The sequence below is a fragment of the Phoca vitulina genome, unplaced genomic scaffold (assembly GCF_004348235.1).
Source record: "Phoca vitulina isolate PV1807 unplaced genomic scaffold, GSC_HSeal_1.0 scaffold15, whole genome shotgun sequence".
Taxonomy (NCBI): domain Eukaryota; kingdom Metazoa; phylum Chordata; class Mammalia; order Carnivora; family Phocidae; genus Phoca; species Phoca vitulina.
Window position 1 is genome coordinate 33,586,842 of NW_022589718.1, and position 20,098 is coordinate 33,606,939.

At 38.3% G+C, this 20,098-nt stretch overlaps 1 protein-coding gene across 2 annotated transcripts in view; it reads left to right on the forward strand.

The window, feature by feature from the left end:
* The window catches only part of GPM6A (glycoprotein M6A), a 323,887-nt gene extending 304,437 nt beyond the window's left edge, over positions 1-19,450 (forward strand). For both annotated transcript variants that reach the window (XM_032413712.1, XM_032413711.1), the window contains exons 4-7: positions 5,871-6,024; positions 12,561-12,637; positions 13,187-13,252; positions 17,321-19,450. In XM_032413712.1, the coding sequence (XP_032269603.1) occupies positions 5,871-6,024; positions 12,561-12,637; positions 13,187-13,252; positions 17,321-17,473 (450 nt within the window). In that variant the 3' untranslated portion in view covers positions 17,474-19,450. The remainder of the gene's footprint in view (positions 1-5,870; positions 6,025-12,560; positions 12,638-13,186; positions 13,253-17,320) is intronic.
* Positions 19,451-20,098: the final 648 nt, after the last annotated feature.

The following is a 20,098-nucleotide window of genomic DNA, read 5'->3' on the forward strand; positions in this document are numbered from 1 at the left end:
GCAAGGCCCTTCTCTCCCATTGTTGCCGAGTGCTCCCCTGTGTGGCCATGGTTGAAAACCACTATCAGAGGCTGTGTTCCCGACTAATACCCACTAGTCAGCCGTCTTCATCACAGTACATCTGGGCTCTGAGCTATTTCTGCCTGCCTGGTGACTATAGCAAACGATGTGGCATTGCATATTTTAAAGTTGCTAAGAGGTAGGTCTTGAAAGTTCTCATCACAAGAAAAAAATTTTGAGACATGTATGGTGACAGATGTTACCTGGACTTATTGATTGTGGCGATCATTTCACAGTGTATGTAAATAGCGAATCATTAGGTCATACACCCGAAACTAATATACTGTTTTCTGTCCATTATTCCTCAGTTAAAAAGAAGAATATCTTATTATTTATTATCTTATATATTATTAATTATATATTTATTATTTATTATTAATGCTCAGATGACAGAATATGTATCTGTCACAGTACTAGCAATGAAAAGCTAGAAATAAACATGATAATTATGGGATATTTTATTACATACATTTTGTTTTTACCCAGGATTACACTTGATCATTTTTTTAAAATTTATTTGAGACAGACAGAGAGAGCACAAGCAGGGAGGAGGTCAGAGAGAGAGAGAGAAGCAGACTCTCTGCTGAGCAGGGAGCCCAATGCGGGGCTAGATCCCAGGACCCTGAGATCATGACCTGAGCAGAAGCCAGGCGCTTAACCAGCTGAGCCACCCAGGCGCCCCTACACTTGATCATTTTGAATAATTCTTCAGTTCGAGTAATTATCAGATCCTAAGATAAAACATTACATAGGAAGATAGAATTATATTTTTAGCTCATTTGTTTGATTTGGATACTTTCATGACCACGAACTGCTATTCTCAAAATGTAACAGGTTTGCGCTCAAAATTCAAAAGTAAGGTCTTTTGTGCCTTTCTTAGAACAAAACGTATGAATTAGTAGCCATGAAAATACTTTCTCCCAGCAGAGAGCTCTATTGATCGGCTCGGGCATCGCGACTTGCAGAGGAAAGCAAGTGTGAGTCCCTATGGTGGTTTCCAAAGTCACGCCTTCCATCACGCGATTAAGTAGCGGCAGTCACACAGTTCAAAGTGTTCCAGTCCACTTTGAATCTAAACCTATTGAATTATAAGTCCCATTCTACAGTGAACAACACCTTCAAAAGAAGCTTTTGAGAAATCCCCTGGGACAGAAAGAAAACCAAGATAGAGAGGATGTAGCCAGAGGCATGCTGATTACCCTCCCGGGGACTTCTGAGTGGCTTTTAGCTGTGCAAGGCAATGTGCTTCCAGCCGCCGTATCATGTCCGTTATTCTTGAGACTATAAATTAGCCTTGAGATCTACAATTGCAAATAATGAAAATGTTAATCAAAAGGGCTTTTTTCCTCCGAGGAGTTCCATTAACAAGATTTCTTCAGTTTTGGGGTGGTTTCCAAACTTTCTAGAGCCTTTCTCCTCGAGTGGGAGCCCGCCTTGAATAACTTTCCCAGACTCAAGAACTTCTTCTTTTTACTTTCTCCACACGTGAAATGAAATCTAATTCCTTTATTCCGTACGGTCCTATCATTCAGCCAAAGCATATATTTTTATGGTTGTGGCAGTAGTCACAATAATGCTTTCTTGCATAAAAATACCTAATATTTTGTCTGTGTTCTATGCCAAATGATTTTTATGTGCTACCTCATTCCAGCCTCACTAAATCACATAAGATCAATTTAGCAGGTATTCTCATTTTACAAAGGCAGACACAACAGCATAATGAGCAGCCAGACTCCATCCAGTTCAAAAGCCTGTGCCTTTAATCAATGTGCTATAAATCCCCCTTTACTGCTAAATAAATGTGACATTTAGGTTAGGGACACAATGAGTAGCATGTTGGTGCTTGATAAATCAATCAGTCTCTACCCTCTTACAGAATAGAGGCAAAGAACGGAAGATGACTTTCATCAACTCATACAGGTTAGCAGTGTTAAAAGTGAATGGGTACTACTGGTACGTGAAGCATGCTTATCGATACGTGGAGGCTCAGCAGACCTTTCTTACCTAGACTGGGTGCATAATGCCATGAGAACAGAGGAATGCCGAGCCAGCAGCCAGACTGACTCTGTTGATTTGCTTCATTCCAATTCCAGAAAAGAGGAAGAATAAAGATTACCCAGGAAATATGCCCTTTTCTCTCTGGCAGAGTCACACAAAATGTTTACCGTAGACAATCAAGTGTGTTTTAAGACCAGATACGGTCTAGATGTCCACATGGAATATTTGTATTTCCTCTGATGAGAAAAACAAGGGGGGAGTGTTTATTGCTTTCTCTGACTGAAATCCTTGGATATACTTTAACACATCTTAGGCCCTCATTAAGTATTTGTTGAGCAAGACAAAAAAATTCTAAAAGTGATATAAACTTAAATAATTCTATTAAAAGAGTAAATGGTCAGTAAAGGATATTTACTCCAGTTCCTTCGGTTATTTAAAGAAGTTAATATTCAACAGGTTTTATTTTCTAATATTTTTAGACCAGGCTTTGTTTCATCTTGGACCTAAAGGTGTGAATATGTCTCCCGAATCATAGTTCAAGGACGTTGCTAGGACAGATGCTGGCTCTTCACACTCCCCAGCCATTAGTATTGCAGAGTAGAGACTAACAGGAAGTCAAATTTGGGAGGAGATTAAGCAGTGTTATTAAAAAGTATGTGTTTAATTATGTTCTGAGTTTCTGAAATCCTATGACACTTGCCAGTTTACAGGAGACAGGTTTGATCTCAGGTCTCATTGGCTTTATCTCAACTCTTTTCTTATTTGTTGTATGAATTCCCTACCCTTAATCCCAGTAATTTCTATATTAATCACAACACAACTTTAATAAAGATGTGCAAGCTCTAACATGACAGTGACACCAAGTTTACCAATTTTCAAAAGTGTTACTTTAGTATGTCTTCTGAGAATTGAGTTTCACTTGTTTGAGATTTCACCAAAACCATAAAGTCTCTCTGTAACTCATCACCAAAGGAATTAATAGAGTTGAGTAAGAGATTTAGTTTCATTCCGTGTATTTATTTTATTCTGTATTGTCATTTTGAAAACGTGGCCTGAGGTGTTCAAGTTAAACCAGAATACACTACTGTTTCTCTTCAAAATCTACTAGAAGGTGCCTTTGAAACTCAGAAGGGAACCAAGTGTCTATAGAAACTTAGCTTTTGGTGTACAAGGACTACATTTCAGATACTTTCAAATAGAATCCTACTGCTGTATGAGCTAATAGAGTATGTTTAAAGGATTAAAAACACAATTTCAGGGGCACCTGGGTGGCTCAGTCGGTTGAGCATCCAACTCTTGGTTTCAGCTCAGGTCATGATCTTGCAGTGGTGGGATCAAGCCCCACGTCGGGCTCCATGCTGAGTGTGGAGTCTACTTCAGATTGTCTGTCCCTCCTCCTCTGCCCCTCTCCCCAGTCACTCACGCACTTGCTCTCTCTCTCTCCATCAAATAAATAAATAAATCTTAAAAAAATACAATTTCACATACATATGTTCACATGTGCTGATCATCCCATGTTCTGAGTCTGATTATATAAATACAGCACAATCATCAGGAAATCTTTCAGAAAATGCCACTTTTAAAACAAGTCATACTGTAAGGTGCACGAACTCAAAATACACTGTATACAGAGATAAAGAGGGAAGGAGGGGTATTAAAATTTGGAGTGGATCTCTCTCAGGATGCAAATTCAGATCATCGTCGGGTACATGCAGAAATGCATATGCAAACAGAACACATCTCTTTCCAACTTCCAATTTTGATTTGCAGATATAGTTAAGGATAGTTGAATTGGGAGAAAGAAAGGGAAGTAAAATTATATCCCTTTAGGGGACATGTACAAAATATAATCATAAACAACAAAGCTGAAGATTGAGAGACCGTACTGCTATGTGAGTTACCTGGGAGGGTGTCTTGCTTAGTAGGAGTATGAGGTCCACCAAACTAAATGTTCCTTGCAGTCAGAAAACTGAGTTCCCCACCTATGCATCACCAGGGCATAGAGCACGAACTAATGCACGATGGTTGCTAACACAGTATTTGTGGATTGAAGGAATGAATAAATGTATGAATCAACCATTGTAGAGTGGGCAAGAATGTAGTTCTAAAAACTCTCTCCTGGCTTTTTTCTTCTTTCATGTTTTCTGTGTTTTCCTGGAAGATGACTTGTTAATCCTACAGTCAGGGACATGAGTGATGGCCGAGAAGGATATAGTCTTACTCACAGATACAGGGTTCAAATGAGAAGAACCAGATACTGTAGCAGAACAGTTCCTACGGTAGTGATTTTCTTCTTTAGCTACTTTTCAGGGATAATCTTGATTTCAGTCTCTACTATCTGAATATGATTCATTAATGCCATGTGACATAGGGGAAAGGAAGGAAAAATAAGATGAAAACAGAGAGAGAGAGACAAACCATAAGAGACTCTTAACACCAGGAGACAAACTGAGGGTTGCTGGAGGGGAGGCGGGTGGGAGGATGGGGTAACTGGGTGATGGGCACTAAGGAGGGCACTTGGTGGAATGAGCACTGGGTCTTGTTCACACTGATGAATCACTAAATTTTAATAATACACTGTATGTTAATTAAATTGAATTTAAATAAAAAGTCAAATTAAATTTAAAAATACCATGTGACAGAATAATGTGGCAACTCCCGTGAGGCTATCTGCCTATCATCTGTTTCTAGTTGGTGTTTATCTACGTGGGCACTTCATATAATGAATTACTCTTGTGATCGTGGGAAATACGCTAATGAATCCAGTGACACATTGAGAGGTATAATCAATTTATATCAACGTGTGCATTCAAGCCTGCACTTAAACCTCAGGATATTGTGACTTACACCTGTTCCTTTTCAGTTACCTCTGAAATACATTTGTTAATGCAAGTGTTAGCTTAGGCAATTCAAGGTGTATATTTATGGAGACAATTTTGTACGTAGATAATATGGATTAAATCATTGATAAGTAATGTGAAGCAACATGAATACGTCTATCTATCTTTTACCAGCTCTTCATCCATCTACCAAGATATGCATCTGTCTTCTAGTCAGCATCTAAGTCACGCTTGAACTAAACATCCATTTAATCGATGCTGAAACTAAGTCTCTTATTCAACTGTATCTGGGCACATTAACAGCCTTTTTCTTCATTTTATAAATACTAAAAATATTTCTGAGACAAGCAAAAACAAAACCCTTTATTTTCAAACTTGAAATCACATTTTACTATGTTTCTATAGCAAAAATAAAATTAATATTCATGAAAGAAGGCTTTAGATTTAAAGTTCACAGATCACTGAAAAGGAGAAGTATCACTTTTATCATTAATACTAAAATGACTTGAGAATTACCACACTTATAGTATTAAATATAAACATAAGTAGCTTCATCTTTATGGTATGAATGGTGCTCATTTAGTTGTAATATAAATTTATTGACAAAGTTTGAACTTTGCAGAATCCCCTGTAAATATACCAGTTACTATTTTCTGAAGTCTAAAAAAAAAAATGTGAGGTGAGATTTTTGAGACAAATACATGAATGAAACAGACATTACGAGGCAGATGGATTCTTTCTTCCTTTGTTGCTGGGCACCTCTACCATGAGGAGAGTTTCCAGCAGGTTCTTCACAGAACCCATGTTATTTAGCATCTCTCAGCTTCCCGTGGTGCACTTCCCACGGTGTTGTGATAACAAGCTGTGCAAGAGGGCACTTAACACTTCAAATTGGATTTTGTAAATTAGTCGCAAAATTCTTCTTTTCTAGTAGATTACGTGTTTTCTCTCTCGACTTTTTCTCTGTTGCAGTTTATCATGCTGACATACCTTTTCATGCTGGCCTGGCTGGGGGTCACGGCTTTCACCTCCCTGCCCGTCTACATGTACTTCAATCTGTGGACCATTTGCCGAAACACCACCTTAGTGGAGGGAGCCAATCTCTGCTTGGACCTTCGTCAGTTTGGTAGGTGGACCTCTAACTAAAACGAGGCCTCATTGCTCTTTGACCTCAGTGACTGCCTCTGAAATATTGCTGATCATGCTGGAACCATCATGACTTGATGAGAAGTGGATACTTGAGAAATGTATCAGAGTATTCACTTTGAAGACATCCTTTTTAAATTTAAATACGTGGGAATTGAAGGATGATTGGAGGTAGATGTCACAGCATGAATCTACAAACGTGTATGTTTGAACAAGCTATCAGGTTGGCTTTTCTGGTCTTGTCAAGATGAAATTGTGATGTCCTTGTCCCGATTCCTTTGCTCTTGTCCAGACTTGCTATGATGCTTGTGTATCTACTCTTATTCTTCCATACAAATATAAAATTTGTGAAGTCTAGTGTGAAGATCACCTAAGAAGTATGTATTTCACTGGCTTCCAAAATAAGCAGAAAATCTTAGTATTTTATAATAACAAAATCAATGAATGTTAAACCAATCGGGAGCCCTCTTTGGTTTTTTTTTTAGGGCTAAAACCTCACGTGATAAAAATAGTTTCGTATGTGTCTGTGGGCTTGTGATACACGGACCCTGTTCTAATTGTTTTGTCCATGTTGGCTTGTTTGATCCTTACAGCGGTTCTGTATGGTGGACACTATGATTATCCTCTTCATAAATGACACAGAGAGGTTAAATGAGTTGCCCAAGTTATACAGCTAGGAGGTGACAGAGCCAGGATTCAAACCCCAACAGTCTCGTTTCAGAGTCCGTGGTAATTACACATCAGCCTGCGAGTGCTGCTGATAGACAAATGCAAAGAAGTGGATTTAATCTCATCCAGCCTGTTTGGAATTCTATTCCATCATTTGTAAAAAAAACATGGGAGCTACAAAATTTCCATAAGATATGGAGATCCACATCTTTGAGCGGATTTTTTCCTCACAGACTATTAAAATCTACTGCATGAACATCTGGGAATGCTCCCTATGATTTTCTCTGAGGTTTCCTGATACTTCTGGAAAGCGGAGAACACTTCTGTAGGTGGTGTGTGCAGGCTTGGGGCTCAGTGGGCATGCTCTAGATAGACCGTGGGGTGCAGTGCATCAGTCCAGCACCAGCCAGCTGCATGTTCCAAAGCTGTGGCCTCCTCCCCATCCCATAAGCTGGAGCCCCAAACCTCCTTTGCCTGATCTAATAAAAAGCAAGAGCTGCTCTGTGGATGAAGTTCCTGGCAAGAAGACCACAGAGGGAATATGGATAGCTCTTCCACTGGAGAGGCTTCAGTCTTGGAATCATGTCCCACATACACACAGGAAGGGAACGCGTCGGCAACAGCTGCTGGAGGTCATGAGAGAACAGCTGTTTAGCTCTGACTTCAGTCCCTCCCCGTCAATGTCTTCCTTCTGTTCTGTGGATCTGAAAAGTGGAAATTGGAAGAGAGGTGACTGGTCTCTCAGACAGGGTTGCCAGCTAAAATACGGGCCACCTAGGGAAGTTTCAATTTCAGATAAACAAGCAATTTTTTTAGTACAGTCTGTCCAAATATTATATGGGACACAATTATAGTAGGTGTAAACCATGACAAGGATTAAAGCTGCCCTTTGAATCTTAGCACCATTTACAACATAGTTATCAAGATGTATTCTAATTTAACTTTTCTCCATGATGTGGAAGAGAGGGCACTTTTCAGATGTCATGCAACCTTTTACATGAGATATTAAGTCTTTCTGTTTGCCCTTCATGCAGAATCTACTGCCTGGATGACATTTATTTGCCTTCCAGATTATAGGCTCTCAGTAAGAATCCTGGATGTACAGGCACAATCAAGTTATCAAGGGGCATCGGCTTAGAAAACGACACTCCCCCCAGGTCTGGATTATGATTAGTACAGACATTTACTAATGTCATCACAAAAGTGATTGGGTAGAGAAGGACATGCTATAAAGCGATTTCCCTTACTTTGCAAAGTTGTCTCCTTACATCTAGACGCTATCTTTGCTCTTAGGGGATTAAGATCTTTGAGCTGCATCACGGGAACTCTGGTCATGTAATGTCTGGGATGCCTGCTTAGTCCCTACTTGCATCTTCCTGTTCATTCCCCCGCATGTGATAAATGCATCCACGTCATACAGATCCAATGGCAAGCAGAGGCATTGTGCAGCTCATAAAGTCGGGGAACTTAACGGTGATTTGTCCTATTAGGGTTTGCCGTATTTCAAAATGAGGCAGGAAATAATTTGACTAGCAATTTTAATTTTTTAATGACATTGAATGTATGAGGGTTTTGTCATAGTAAATTTGTTTCAGAAGATGTTAAAACTGATCCCCCCCATAATATCATCTAGATCCAGAATTTAAAACTGCTTTGTTAAAACCTGGTTATTTGATGAAACTCCCTCAGGGCCAACCATAGGGAGAGAGTGGTCCAGAGTAGGTGGGGCACCTTTAGCCTTATAACCAACCCTCCCTCTCGTCCAGCACATCCACACATTGTAGCAGGAGCATCTTGCTTTTATCTGATTTCCATAAAGCCCTTCTCAGTAAAATTTCATTTCAACAAATATTTGTTGAGCTTCTGCTATGTGTCAGCACTGCTCAATTTTGAAAGACAAAAATCATGTCAAAAAAGTAAAATAAATCAAAATTTGACAAACACTTAGATCATGGACCTGGCCCATCAAGCTTTTTCTAGAGAAGACACCCATGACCTAGAAACGTTGCATTATTTGCACAAGATAGAACAGAGGACAGAGCTGAAGCTATCAATCAACAGCATTTTTGACTTTGGTCTACTCTGTTCAGAAGGACATTTTATGTTAATGTAGAAACTAGATACATACACTATGAGTAGGAAATCTTTTGTGTGGTTAGCCATGTGGCTTGGCTAATCGGTGAACTCTATTCATTTCTGTTAAATAATTCAAGAATTTATTTGGTAAAATCTTGGCTACATTTTTCTTGTCTAGACTGTTCCCCCGCATAGGCATTCCTATGTTAGGCTACCTGTCAAAGGGGAGTTAGGTTACCGATGGAATGCAGGTTACTAATCAACTGATCTAAAAATGGGGTAATTACCCTGGATGACCCATGAGGGCCCTGTGTAATCGCAGGGGTCCTTAAAAGTGGAAGAGGCAGAAGAGAAGAAGTCAGAGGGAGAGGGACCTCAGAAGAAATGCACATTTTACTCAGAGAGATGCCATTTTACTCACTTTGACGATGGACAAAAGGGGCCAGGAGCCAAGGAATGTGGGTAGCCTAGAGAAGCTAGAAAAGGATACTTCAGGCATTCTATCATCTTTAAGACTAGTAATGTAAATGGTAAATTACTTGAAAATTCAGCATTCATATTTCCTAGTAGGGTGTTAATTTCCCATCACCCTGTAAGGGATCATAGTATCATTACACCTACTCCTGCTTACCTCCACCCCTAGCTTGCAGTTTCCTCCGTAAGAACTGATGCCCTGAGCAGTGGTGCTTCGACTGCCCAGAAACCTCCAAGAGGCTTTTGTTGCCTTAACGATGAAAGTAATAGGAACTGTGCACATGGTGCAAGTTTTTCCTAGTTCACACACAACCAGTTCTTAGAAAACCAGAAATATATTACTTCTGCTTAACCAGCTTAAATGACATGAAAAAAAAAAACCTATAGAAAAAGCTCGTGGCTGCTCCTCTCATGCATCAGATTCTTATTGTCTGCTCTCCTTGCTGCTTCTCTTGTACAATCCTAACTTGTTACTTGTCTTTACGAAAGTGGAAATGTCATTGTGTATATTTTAGTTAAGGGCTCTTCTGTATCGAGTGGAATAAATATATATAAATGTACTCGATATTTAGAAAAATTAATAAATCTGAATAGTTTGCTTCATTGGGGGTTAGGCCAGTTTGGCCATTCATTGACAGAGACACACGAATCCAAATAATCAAGTTTTTGGATTTGCACGGCAGCACGTCTTACATGCACTTGATCATTTTCATAGCTTCGTATTACACAGATGTGATTGACAAACTATAATTAACTTGCAATATGTATATTTGTGGTTTATGGTATTTATATCATAAAAACTGTGTGTGTGTGTGTGTGTAGTTAACATCAGGAGTACTGGAGACTGAGTGGAAGGGTTGGGTTACAATATTTTAAAGGTGATGGAGGAAGGCTTCACCAAATAGCCGTTATTGGAAAGATATGAGGGTCACGGAATATTCACAGTGGAGGGAGGATCCAGGCAAAGTTACTAAAGCAGCTCCATGCCTGGCTTCTTCAGCAAGCAGCAGAGAGACCAGTGTGGCTGAAGTAGAACGAGCAAGCAGGGAGAATGGATCAGGATGGAGTCTGGGAGTCATGGAACGCCGTGCTGAGTGCATGGCGGGACGTCATTCATTTAGAGACTTCTATTCTGAAGGAAGTAGAGGGTATTTGCAGGTTTGGGCAGAAGAGAAGCAATATCCCCCTTACCTTGAGGAAGAATTGCTCTGGCTGCCATATGGAGAACCGACTTCCCCAAGAGGAGAAGCAGGGAGGCTGGCTGGCGCTCTTGTCATAGCCCTGAGGTGACCGAGTGGTGACTCAGGTGGGTTGGTAGTGAGAGAAGTGGGGAGAAGTGGTCTGGTGCTGACTGTCCTTTGAAGACTGGGGCTGCAGAATGTCCTGATAGGTGGACATGTGAGTTTGAGAGAAAAAGAGGATCCAAGGAGGAATGCAGTTGTTGCCAGGACCACAGGGAAGACTGACTTGCTGTCACATGAGCCAGGAAGCCTAAAGAAGAGCTTGCTTGGGAGGGAGGCAGGCAAGGCAGATCAGAGTTCACTTCTGAAGATGTTGATTTTTAGAGACTTATTAGGAATCTAAACAGAGTTGTCAAGGGTAAGAAATTGGGTATATGAGTCTTGATTTCGGGAAAGAGGCACAGGGCTGGCTGAATGGATTGAGGAGCTATTGCTAATTTTTAGCTGTTGCTAAATTTTAGCTAATTTTTAGCTGTTGCCAATTCAATATGCAAAGATGATGACTCAATGAGATCGGCAGGGGACAAAGATGACAGGTGTGCACGCTGGGAGCTCCCGTGAACGAGGTCCTAGAGAGAGGGGACCTGTGAGAATCCAAAGACAAAAACAGGAGTCCGTAGACTGGGGGATGTAATGAAGAAGAGCATGAAGGAGAGGGAGTCAGCATCTGCCTCCAGCACGGCCAACCGGCCAGGAACGGAGGACAGAGAATTCATCTTTGGTTTTAATTATGTGGAGGTCATGGCTGATTTCCATGGAGGGTTGAGGCAAAATCTGACTGGAAAAGGTTTAAGTAGATTCTGGAAAAGAAGGGAATGGCAGACAGCGAACACAGTTGATGCTTTCGAGGAGTTCTGCTGCAAAGGTGAACAAGGACACAGGTAAGGACGTGTGTGCAGAGCCTGGGTATCCCACATGAATGGGGTTGTAGCTGCTCAGCGTGGAGAGGCATGGCCTTCACCAGGAAGCTTTCTCAATAATGATGGTTTATGAGACACATCTCAGGGGCTTCTTCTTTCTCCCCCTCCCCTCCTGGCGCCGTCTTGGCAGAAAGGCAAGGTCACAGAGAAGCGTGTCTGCATTCAATGGACCGCAAATGGATTATTTTTTTAAAAGAAAATAATCGCACAAAGTATTGTCAAGGCAGAATGGGAGCAGCTCCATAGAAAGTGAGAGCTGACCGTGTACCTCAAAGTGAGCATGTGTGACTAGATACACGTACTGACATTAAATAAAGAGAAGGCGGTGCAAGAAGCTTAGGTATTAGTTCGCCCAGAACTTATAGGGTTTTTTTCCCCCCCTTTATGTATATGTGTTTAATGCTTCAGTAGTTCTCAAAACAAAATTCAAGACCCATTTGAGGCTAACCTTGATCACTTTTCTGTAAAATGAGATCCGTGGCGGAGGAACACCTCTGTGCTTGTTAAAGATGCAGCACTCCTGGCAAACACTCACAGTTTCTGATTTCACAGTTCCGTGGTGGAGTCCAGAAATACCTATTTTTGAGCATTGCCCAGGTGACTCTGATGCTGGTCTGTAAGCCAGCAGGAGCAAGGGGGAACATGAGCAAAATTACAGGGGTTTTAAAATTTTTTTCCTACTAATAACAGCATTTTCATTATTAGCAGAGAAAAATTACTCCTTTGGGCAATATGCTTTTATAGACAAACAGAAGCTTTGTACCAGCAGAACAAATTTAGATCCACACTTCAGCACAGTCTGGAACATAGTTATCAAAATAACTGTGATGCCTACACCATTGCATTAATGGACCAAACCAATCAACGGGCTACAATTGAATGTGGAGATTCTGGGGGCTGGGTCCAATTGAATTCAGATCGAAAATGTTGTAAATTGTTTGAGGGCTAAATGGTTTTGAGCTTCCATTCATAATTCTGGTTATAATTATTATCTAGCAATAAAAGCTAAGAGAGAATGTTTCCATTATACTATAGCATAAAATGGAACTTGCTTAGTTTTTATCAGCATAAGATTCTTTTTCTCTCTCTGGGCTCTTGAAAACATTTATAACTAAGCTATAATTTTCTACATGTAGGGATTGTGACAATTGGAGAGGAAAAGAAAATTTGTACCGTCTCTGAGAATTTCCTGAGGATGTGTGAGTCTACTGAGGTAAATGTTTTTAAAGCTGTTTATGTTGTCCGAATTTTAGCTTCATTTTGGTAGTTGAAAAATACATAATTAAATCTATATTGAATTTTCCCCTTTTCATCTCTGAGGCAATTTTACTCATAATGATGTTATGTAGGGGGACTGGAGAATAAATATGAATGAGATACTTTGTCTGTTTCAATAAAAATGATGACAAATATATATTTTTCTAGAAATTATCATTTTCACAAAAGTTGAACATTTTTAATGTTATATTTAAAAAGATAATGTAGCCTTATATAGTTATAATATTACTGAAAACCATCGTTATTCATGACGATCTCATCTTTATAATAAAAGTATACTAAAATGATGCAGTTGCAAAGACTCAAATAATTTGCAGAAGAAAAGATACTGTAATAATGCTTTTGGATTGAGTGAGGGATGTATCCTAAGTGCACTTTTGTTAAAGATGTACGAAGTTCTTATTTGTAAGACGGCAGAAGTCCTCATCTCTCTTCTGCTTGTAACTCTGATGTGTGTTTTGATTCTTTGTGGTTTCCTTTGCAGCTGAACATGACCTTCCACTTGTTCATTGTGGCACTTGCTGGGGCTGGGGCGGCAGTTATTGCTATGGTAAGACCTCGAGCTCTGAGGCTTGGTTTTTCGATTTGGAGGGCAAAGTGATTTACTTGTTGAAATGATCATTTATCCCCCATCCCGAAGTCTATACAAAGTGGGGAAGAGGGGGAATGGGGAACAATGGGCAAATAAATAAGTGAAAAACAAGGCTTAACCTGAAAAAGTATTATTGTTACAATAGAGATAATACTCGGTAAGCAGTTTAAGGATTAGAACACTCAGTCATATCGGGAACATTAAAAAAAGAAGTAAATTCATCCATGTTTCAGATATTAGATCATTATTAGCATAAAAAATCGTCTCTGGATCATATAGGTTTGTATCAGTGTGATATTCTAGGTAATCTAATCAGTTCCTTAACTTCCATTATCCTTTTCTCCTCCTTATTTAAGGACATAAAAAAGCCATATTGAGTTACTTATGGAAAAAGGATTAATTTATTCTTCTTAACACAGACATCAATAGTTTCCTGTCATTTCTTTCTTATCTAATTTTGTTCAGAAATACTAAGAACAAGTTCTTCAAGTCAGACTTTTACTGAGTGTTGAGGACCTGCAATGTTCCAGATTCTGTCTGTTCCTTGGTAACTCACTGTGAAGTCCAGTTTGCTCACTGGACTACCAAAAACCAACCTTGGACAAATACTCAGAGCATCAGTAATAGTTTTTGCAGCCAAGATCTTCCAGTCCTAATTTTTGCATCCTAGTATACAAAGTAACAATACAAAAGTAAGGTAGTATGGAGCTCTAGAATGTTCCCAGTAACTTCACAAATATTATAGCCAATTCAATATGCAAAGATGATGAATTAATTCGGGTTTATTTAATTCCTTTCCTTATAGTGCCAATACACTGTCTAATGTGTTGGTGAAAGGAACACTTTTTAAAAAATAAGACTGTTTTCTCTCTTGTCAAAGAATAAAACTAGGGGAGTACCAGGGTGGCTCAGTGGGTTAAGCATCCAACTCTTGATTTCCATTCAGGTCATGATCTCAGGGTGGTGGGATCCAGCCCCGCGTAGGGCTGGCTCTATGCTCAACAGGGAGTGGGCTCGAGACTTCTCTCCTCTCCCTCTGCCCCTCCCCCTGCTCTCTAAATAAATAAATAAATAAATAAATAAATAAATAAATAAATAAAATCTTTAAAAAAAGAATAAAACTAGGAATAATCAGTGGTAAGGTACTAATGAGCCATTTCAGACCAGCTATTTTTTAGTGACTTTATAAACACTTATGTATTGAGATTTGATTCTGTTTTACTAAAAATGATTTTTAAAAATAACAGAAATGACCATGTCAGTGCTAAAGTGAGTTTTCAGACATTTTGTTAATTTAGTATCATGCTCATTGCTCAACTTTTCAGATTGACTGTATAAACCTGTACATAGGAATTTTATTTCAGAATATGAGGTGCTTAATAAGATCATGTTGGCTAATTAATTGGAGGGGTCACAATAAGACAATAAGCAAAGGCTCTGTATTCCCAGCCTAAAATCAGTGCTAAAATATGCCCTGAAGAAGCATGACATGTTCTGGGCAGTGATATTCCAAGCACGCATTCCTATGCAATGGATAATTGTTAGGGACTTGTGTTTGTTCAAGCAACATACACTCACGTATAGAGGTCTATCAAAGCACTTTTTGTGAAGAGGTGTGTAATAAAGCATGCGTTCGTATTTGCTACATATGTGTGTATGTAAAACTCTGTGTAAAAATGCGGGCCTTTAGGCATACATTAGTGAAAAGTACTTGTGTAAATGAATAATGTACTTAAATGTCCCCAAAAATGCTTACTCTGAAATGATTCTATTATCAAAAAGATCTTAAGATAAAAGAAATTCAGATGCTGTGTATTTCTTAAGAAATCTGTGCTTTGCATAAACTCAGATACTAAGTTATAAATAAATTTTATTTCAAACTACAAGAGTTTAGAATGTTACTTTTAAGTACATCCTTTTGGATATCTAAATATACTCATAGCATAAATTCCTTAAGACATAAATAACATCTAACTACTGATTGACATTGGTGTTTCCAATTCATTAGCTCTGATAATGGTTAAGGTTTTAGGAGACAGGGCTAATATAACAATAATTACTGCTTCTGCTCCTGGTACTAATATTAGTACCAATAGTACTGTTATTTGCTCATATTTCTTTAAGCCTTGCCTGTTGAAAGCCCTGCCAAATGCTTAAGCACATAAATACATTCAATAGTCATAATATAGCCACTGTCATTAACCTCATCACCAACTCCTTCAACACTCAAAATATACTACCATCAGTATTTCCATATTAGAGATGAGAAAATTGAGATAAATCCTTCTCTACCAAAATATTTAAAACATCATCTGCAATTTAAGGCAAAGATGGTAAAAATTTGTACTAAGACTAATGTGATCCACTCCATTTGATTTTTCAGAGGCATTAGGAAGTTCTGTAGATGCTGGCCAAAGGGGTCCACTTGCATTGCACCAGGTTCCTGGGGACCGCTGTCCACCTGCCGAGGGACAGTAAGAGCCTGGCAGCTGGTGTCCCCCTAAGGCCAGAGGAAATGTCTGCAGACTACTGGAAAGTGCCCAGTTCTGAACTAGAAAGACGCTGAAGTTCTTTTCAGTATTACACTCATACATATTTAATAATAATTTAGGGGTCATATTTTCTCAGGCTTTAAAAGGAAGGTTTTTGTACATCTAAAAATATATTCATTCATGTGAAACGTATTTTGAGTACCCACTGCTTGCCAAACATTCTCCACAGAACTTGATATCTTCCAAGCAACACAGCAAGGTGCCACGTGAATTTCGTCATGTGTTCAGTCCTCTGTTCAGTCCCCATATATGTAGTCATGAAGCCTTCACTATGAAAATGACAGAGGACAAGAATATAACTCACAGCTCTTGCTTGCATGCAGCTTACAATTTCCACTACACAAAATGCAGGATTTCAGAGGAAACAGAACATTCTGAAAATTCTTTTTGGTATTCCTCTTGGTATGCATCTTTTCCCATATTGCCATGTGAAAATTGTCATTTTTTTTCCTCCTGCCTCTTGACTACCTTAACGTATTACAGTAGTCTCCATTTAGAATTGACTCTGTGTTCTTGATGTCTATCCTTACTTTTCTAAAACCAACCTACCTCCTGTCTTTCAGTGTACTCTTGGCTAATCAAAATGTTAGTGTTCTATTTTACTAAATTATGGACAAAAATATTGCCCACCCTTTAAAACTCAGATCAAGTAAATAATTAACAACTTAGTTTCTCTTTCATATTCACCCGTCAAAAGCCATCCTTTGGAAAACTGCTTTATCTCTCTCTATGGACCAGGAGTGAGGGAAAGAGAGCAAAACAAACCAGTGCTCTCCTAGCTGAGTGCATTCAAGTCCAATCAGGAACTTCATTACTTGAGTAACTATGTTACTCGAGACAGATCAGAGGCTTCCTTTGTGAAGATGGCACTCTTCTAGCTATTGTGAATGTATGCAAACATACAAAATCCATATGACACAATACTTGCTCTCTTGTAGTTTACAATCTAAAGGAAACTGCAAAATTATGGAAAATTAACTTGACAATTAAGTCACAGATTTATTTGGGGGTTTCCACGATCCCTCTTTCTGTTGCACAGCCCGCAATAATATATCCTCCCATTAATTCAGAATTGTCTAGACTCAAACAGTGTGTAAGAGACTATTTTCTGTTACAGATGGGAAAACATAGATACACCAACATGAAATGGATAGTCTGTTGGTTTGGGTAAGTGAGGGCAGAATGGACAGGAAACATCACATAAAGATTGAGAATCAATCTTGGTTCCTCCAGACTTGAAAAAGAAGGAGAGAAAGAGATTTTGAAAGAAAGGGAGCTGAGAAGATGCTGTTATATAGTCGGAGATGTGAGAAGGAATAACATTTATATTGTTCTCATTACCACAGAGATTTTGGTTCCGTCTTATTAGCACACATATCCTACGTAAGCATATAATTTGACTCTTTCCTGATAGCAAGGTGTACTGACGACACTGAACAGACTTCCAGTATAAATTATTTCTGTCTTTGATTAGGTTCACTACCTTATGGTTCTGTCGGCCAACTGGGCTTATGTGAAGGATGCCTGCCGGATGCAGAAATACGAGGACATCAAGTCGAAGGAGGAGCAAGAACTCCATGACATCCACTCTACTCGCTCCAAAGAGCGGCTCAATGCATACACATAAATAAACCCTTCCTGTCCCTCCTGCCATTCAGATGCATTGGTGTTTAACTAAGGGCCATCCAACCATCCAACCTTTTGAAAACTAAAATGGAAGTGCTTCTCATCAATGATATGTAGGGTGACTTATGACTCACCTGAACACAATTCCTTGTTGTTTAGCACTTGATTTCCTAATTTGTTAAATTGGTGTGATCAGATCTCTTCTACAAGCTCCTATCCAGCCTTTACCTTTTTTTTTAAATTTCTCCAACTCATTTAATAATTCTGTAAGATTGAAGATACTAACATTGTCAAATGCAGAGATTTATTTGATTTTTAACCGCTTCCCATGTGTTAATACGTAACACCTTTTGCATTATTTCTTATGTTTTGGAAAGAAAAATAGCTTTTTATACTTTTTAGTTTCGATTTCGGTAACTAGTTTAACTACAGGTAACCTTCAAAGGGACCATTGTACATTATGAACAATAGACAGAGATGGTATCATGATGACTCTTCTTGAAATCTGGAAATCCCGTCTGGAGATCAGCGGCCACGTTCGTACAGGCCCTGGTTCATGTTTTCATCAATCTAAGGTGCAATTTCTAAATTTGTAAGAGTAGGTTTAAAAAAAAAAGTGCTTCTTATCTTTGTTAACATTGTATTTTTTTCTTGATGTACTTAAAAGGTATTTCTCTCTGATTACTCCTGTTTATGTTGTGAGCACGTAGAAACAGTGTTACTAATGCATGGCTAGTTGCCTTTTTAAGATTGTGACACCAGACTTACCTTTTAAAGCTTAGTATAGAGACAATTTTCATGGAAATAACTACTGTGAACTCTTGAAGAGTGATCTCTTTGTGATTTAAGCAGTGGCTGGATTGGAACTTTTAATATGCTAATGTGGAACATTAATTACCTTTATGAAGGTGGTATATTAAGAAATAAGCACAGTAACCCCTCCGAAGTTGTTTTACCTACTTTAAAACATTTTAATGGATTGCACCTCTGTAAACTATCCCTCCAATGTGTATGATATATTTGAAAAGGCTTCCATTAATATAATAGCTTTGCTTGCAGCCTTCCAATCTATGTTGGTTTACCTGTAGTGTTTTTTAAAGTGTGGTCAGAGGCCACTCTAGAATGTATCCCTTCCAAGTGTAGTGATAGATCTGTGTTTTTATTTGAAGTAAGTCATTTTAACCAAATGTTCATTCATAATCATTTATAAGAAGTACCTATATCAAAGGAATAAAAAAAAAAAAAAAAGCAATCAGTATTACTGGACCAAAATTGGTGTTTGTTTTAACCTTGACTCTTCTTTTGATTATTTCTAATGCTACAAGAATGCTGTAAAGTGTCTTTTAAAATGATGTAGCCTGACAAGACATTTTTGTCAGTGTATAAAAATTAGGTAGTATTGTGCACTGATTTGACCATTGTGAAATCTTTTCTCAGTGTAAGTGCATTTCTAATAAAATTTATGAGTGAAACAATCTTTGTACAACGACTAGTCATGCATCATCCATAATTTTACAAGTTCTTGTAGTAGGTAGCGGGGTATTACTAGGGTTATCTGTGGCATGATTATGCATTCTGTAGTATTATTTAATTAATTTGGGGGTTTGCTTCCTTTTTTTTACACGTAGATTATCTTACTGGTTCAACATTTTTCTGATATATGCAGTATTACAGATATTCAGCAAAAGTATTAATGGGCTTCTTTAAATTCTATATTATAGTGTTTCAGTTCTGTGTCTTAACAGTTTGTGATGATTTTTAAAACTGTCTTTTAAACTTATGTAATGATGTTGATGCTTTTGGCTTTTTTTCCCTGGTATTAGAGTTTGTATTTTCACAAAGAGTGCTTTGTAGCAGGCATTATAATTAATCTGTTTTGTACATAAATGTGCCAACAGCTTGATGGTGGCGTTTTTGAAATGTAGAACAAAGTGCTTGCAAAATGTAATAAATACACTTGTGTACTTTGTGTACTTATTATTAGTTTCTGCAGTGTTTTTTTTTTTGTGGTTTTTTTTTTGGTTTTGTTTTGTTTATTCCTCTTTCCTATGTATGTGCACTCTTTCCAGATGCAATAGACACTGTCTTTTTAGGATGTTTATTACCTCAGTTGAGCTGACCTCACACTGAACTGAGAATTCTGTGTATGTCATGCAGCATAGGGAGGCTAGGGAGCTGGGGAGAGGACAAAGGTGTGAAGACTTTGGAAGTCATTTAATTTAGCAAAATGATAACAATTCCCAACTTATGCTATTCCTTGCCTAATTTCTATTGTTTTGTGTTTTCTTTAGAGCTTCCTAAACTAGTAGAGAAACAAAAAAGACTAATTCAATTCAGAAAGAAAAATGATTTCTTGGTTCGCTTCAAAATTTCAAGGTGAGAACAATTAAGTGAAAAATATATATATTTTCCAGACTCTTTGTTTGTTTGGGTTGTAATTTCTTCTGGCCAAACTAGAAGTGATGGCAATTTAAAAATAATAAAACAGTGATCAATAAAAATCTTAATTTTCACCAGGCCTAAGTAATTGTATTAGTCTTCAATTATTTATGTATTATTATAAGTAATTATTATAAGTGCCTGAAAATATCAGGCACTTAGGTTACAAATATCTACAGTAATTACA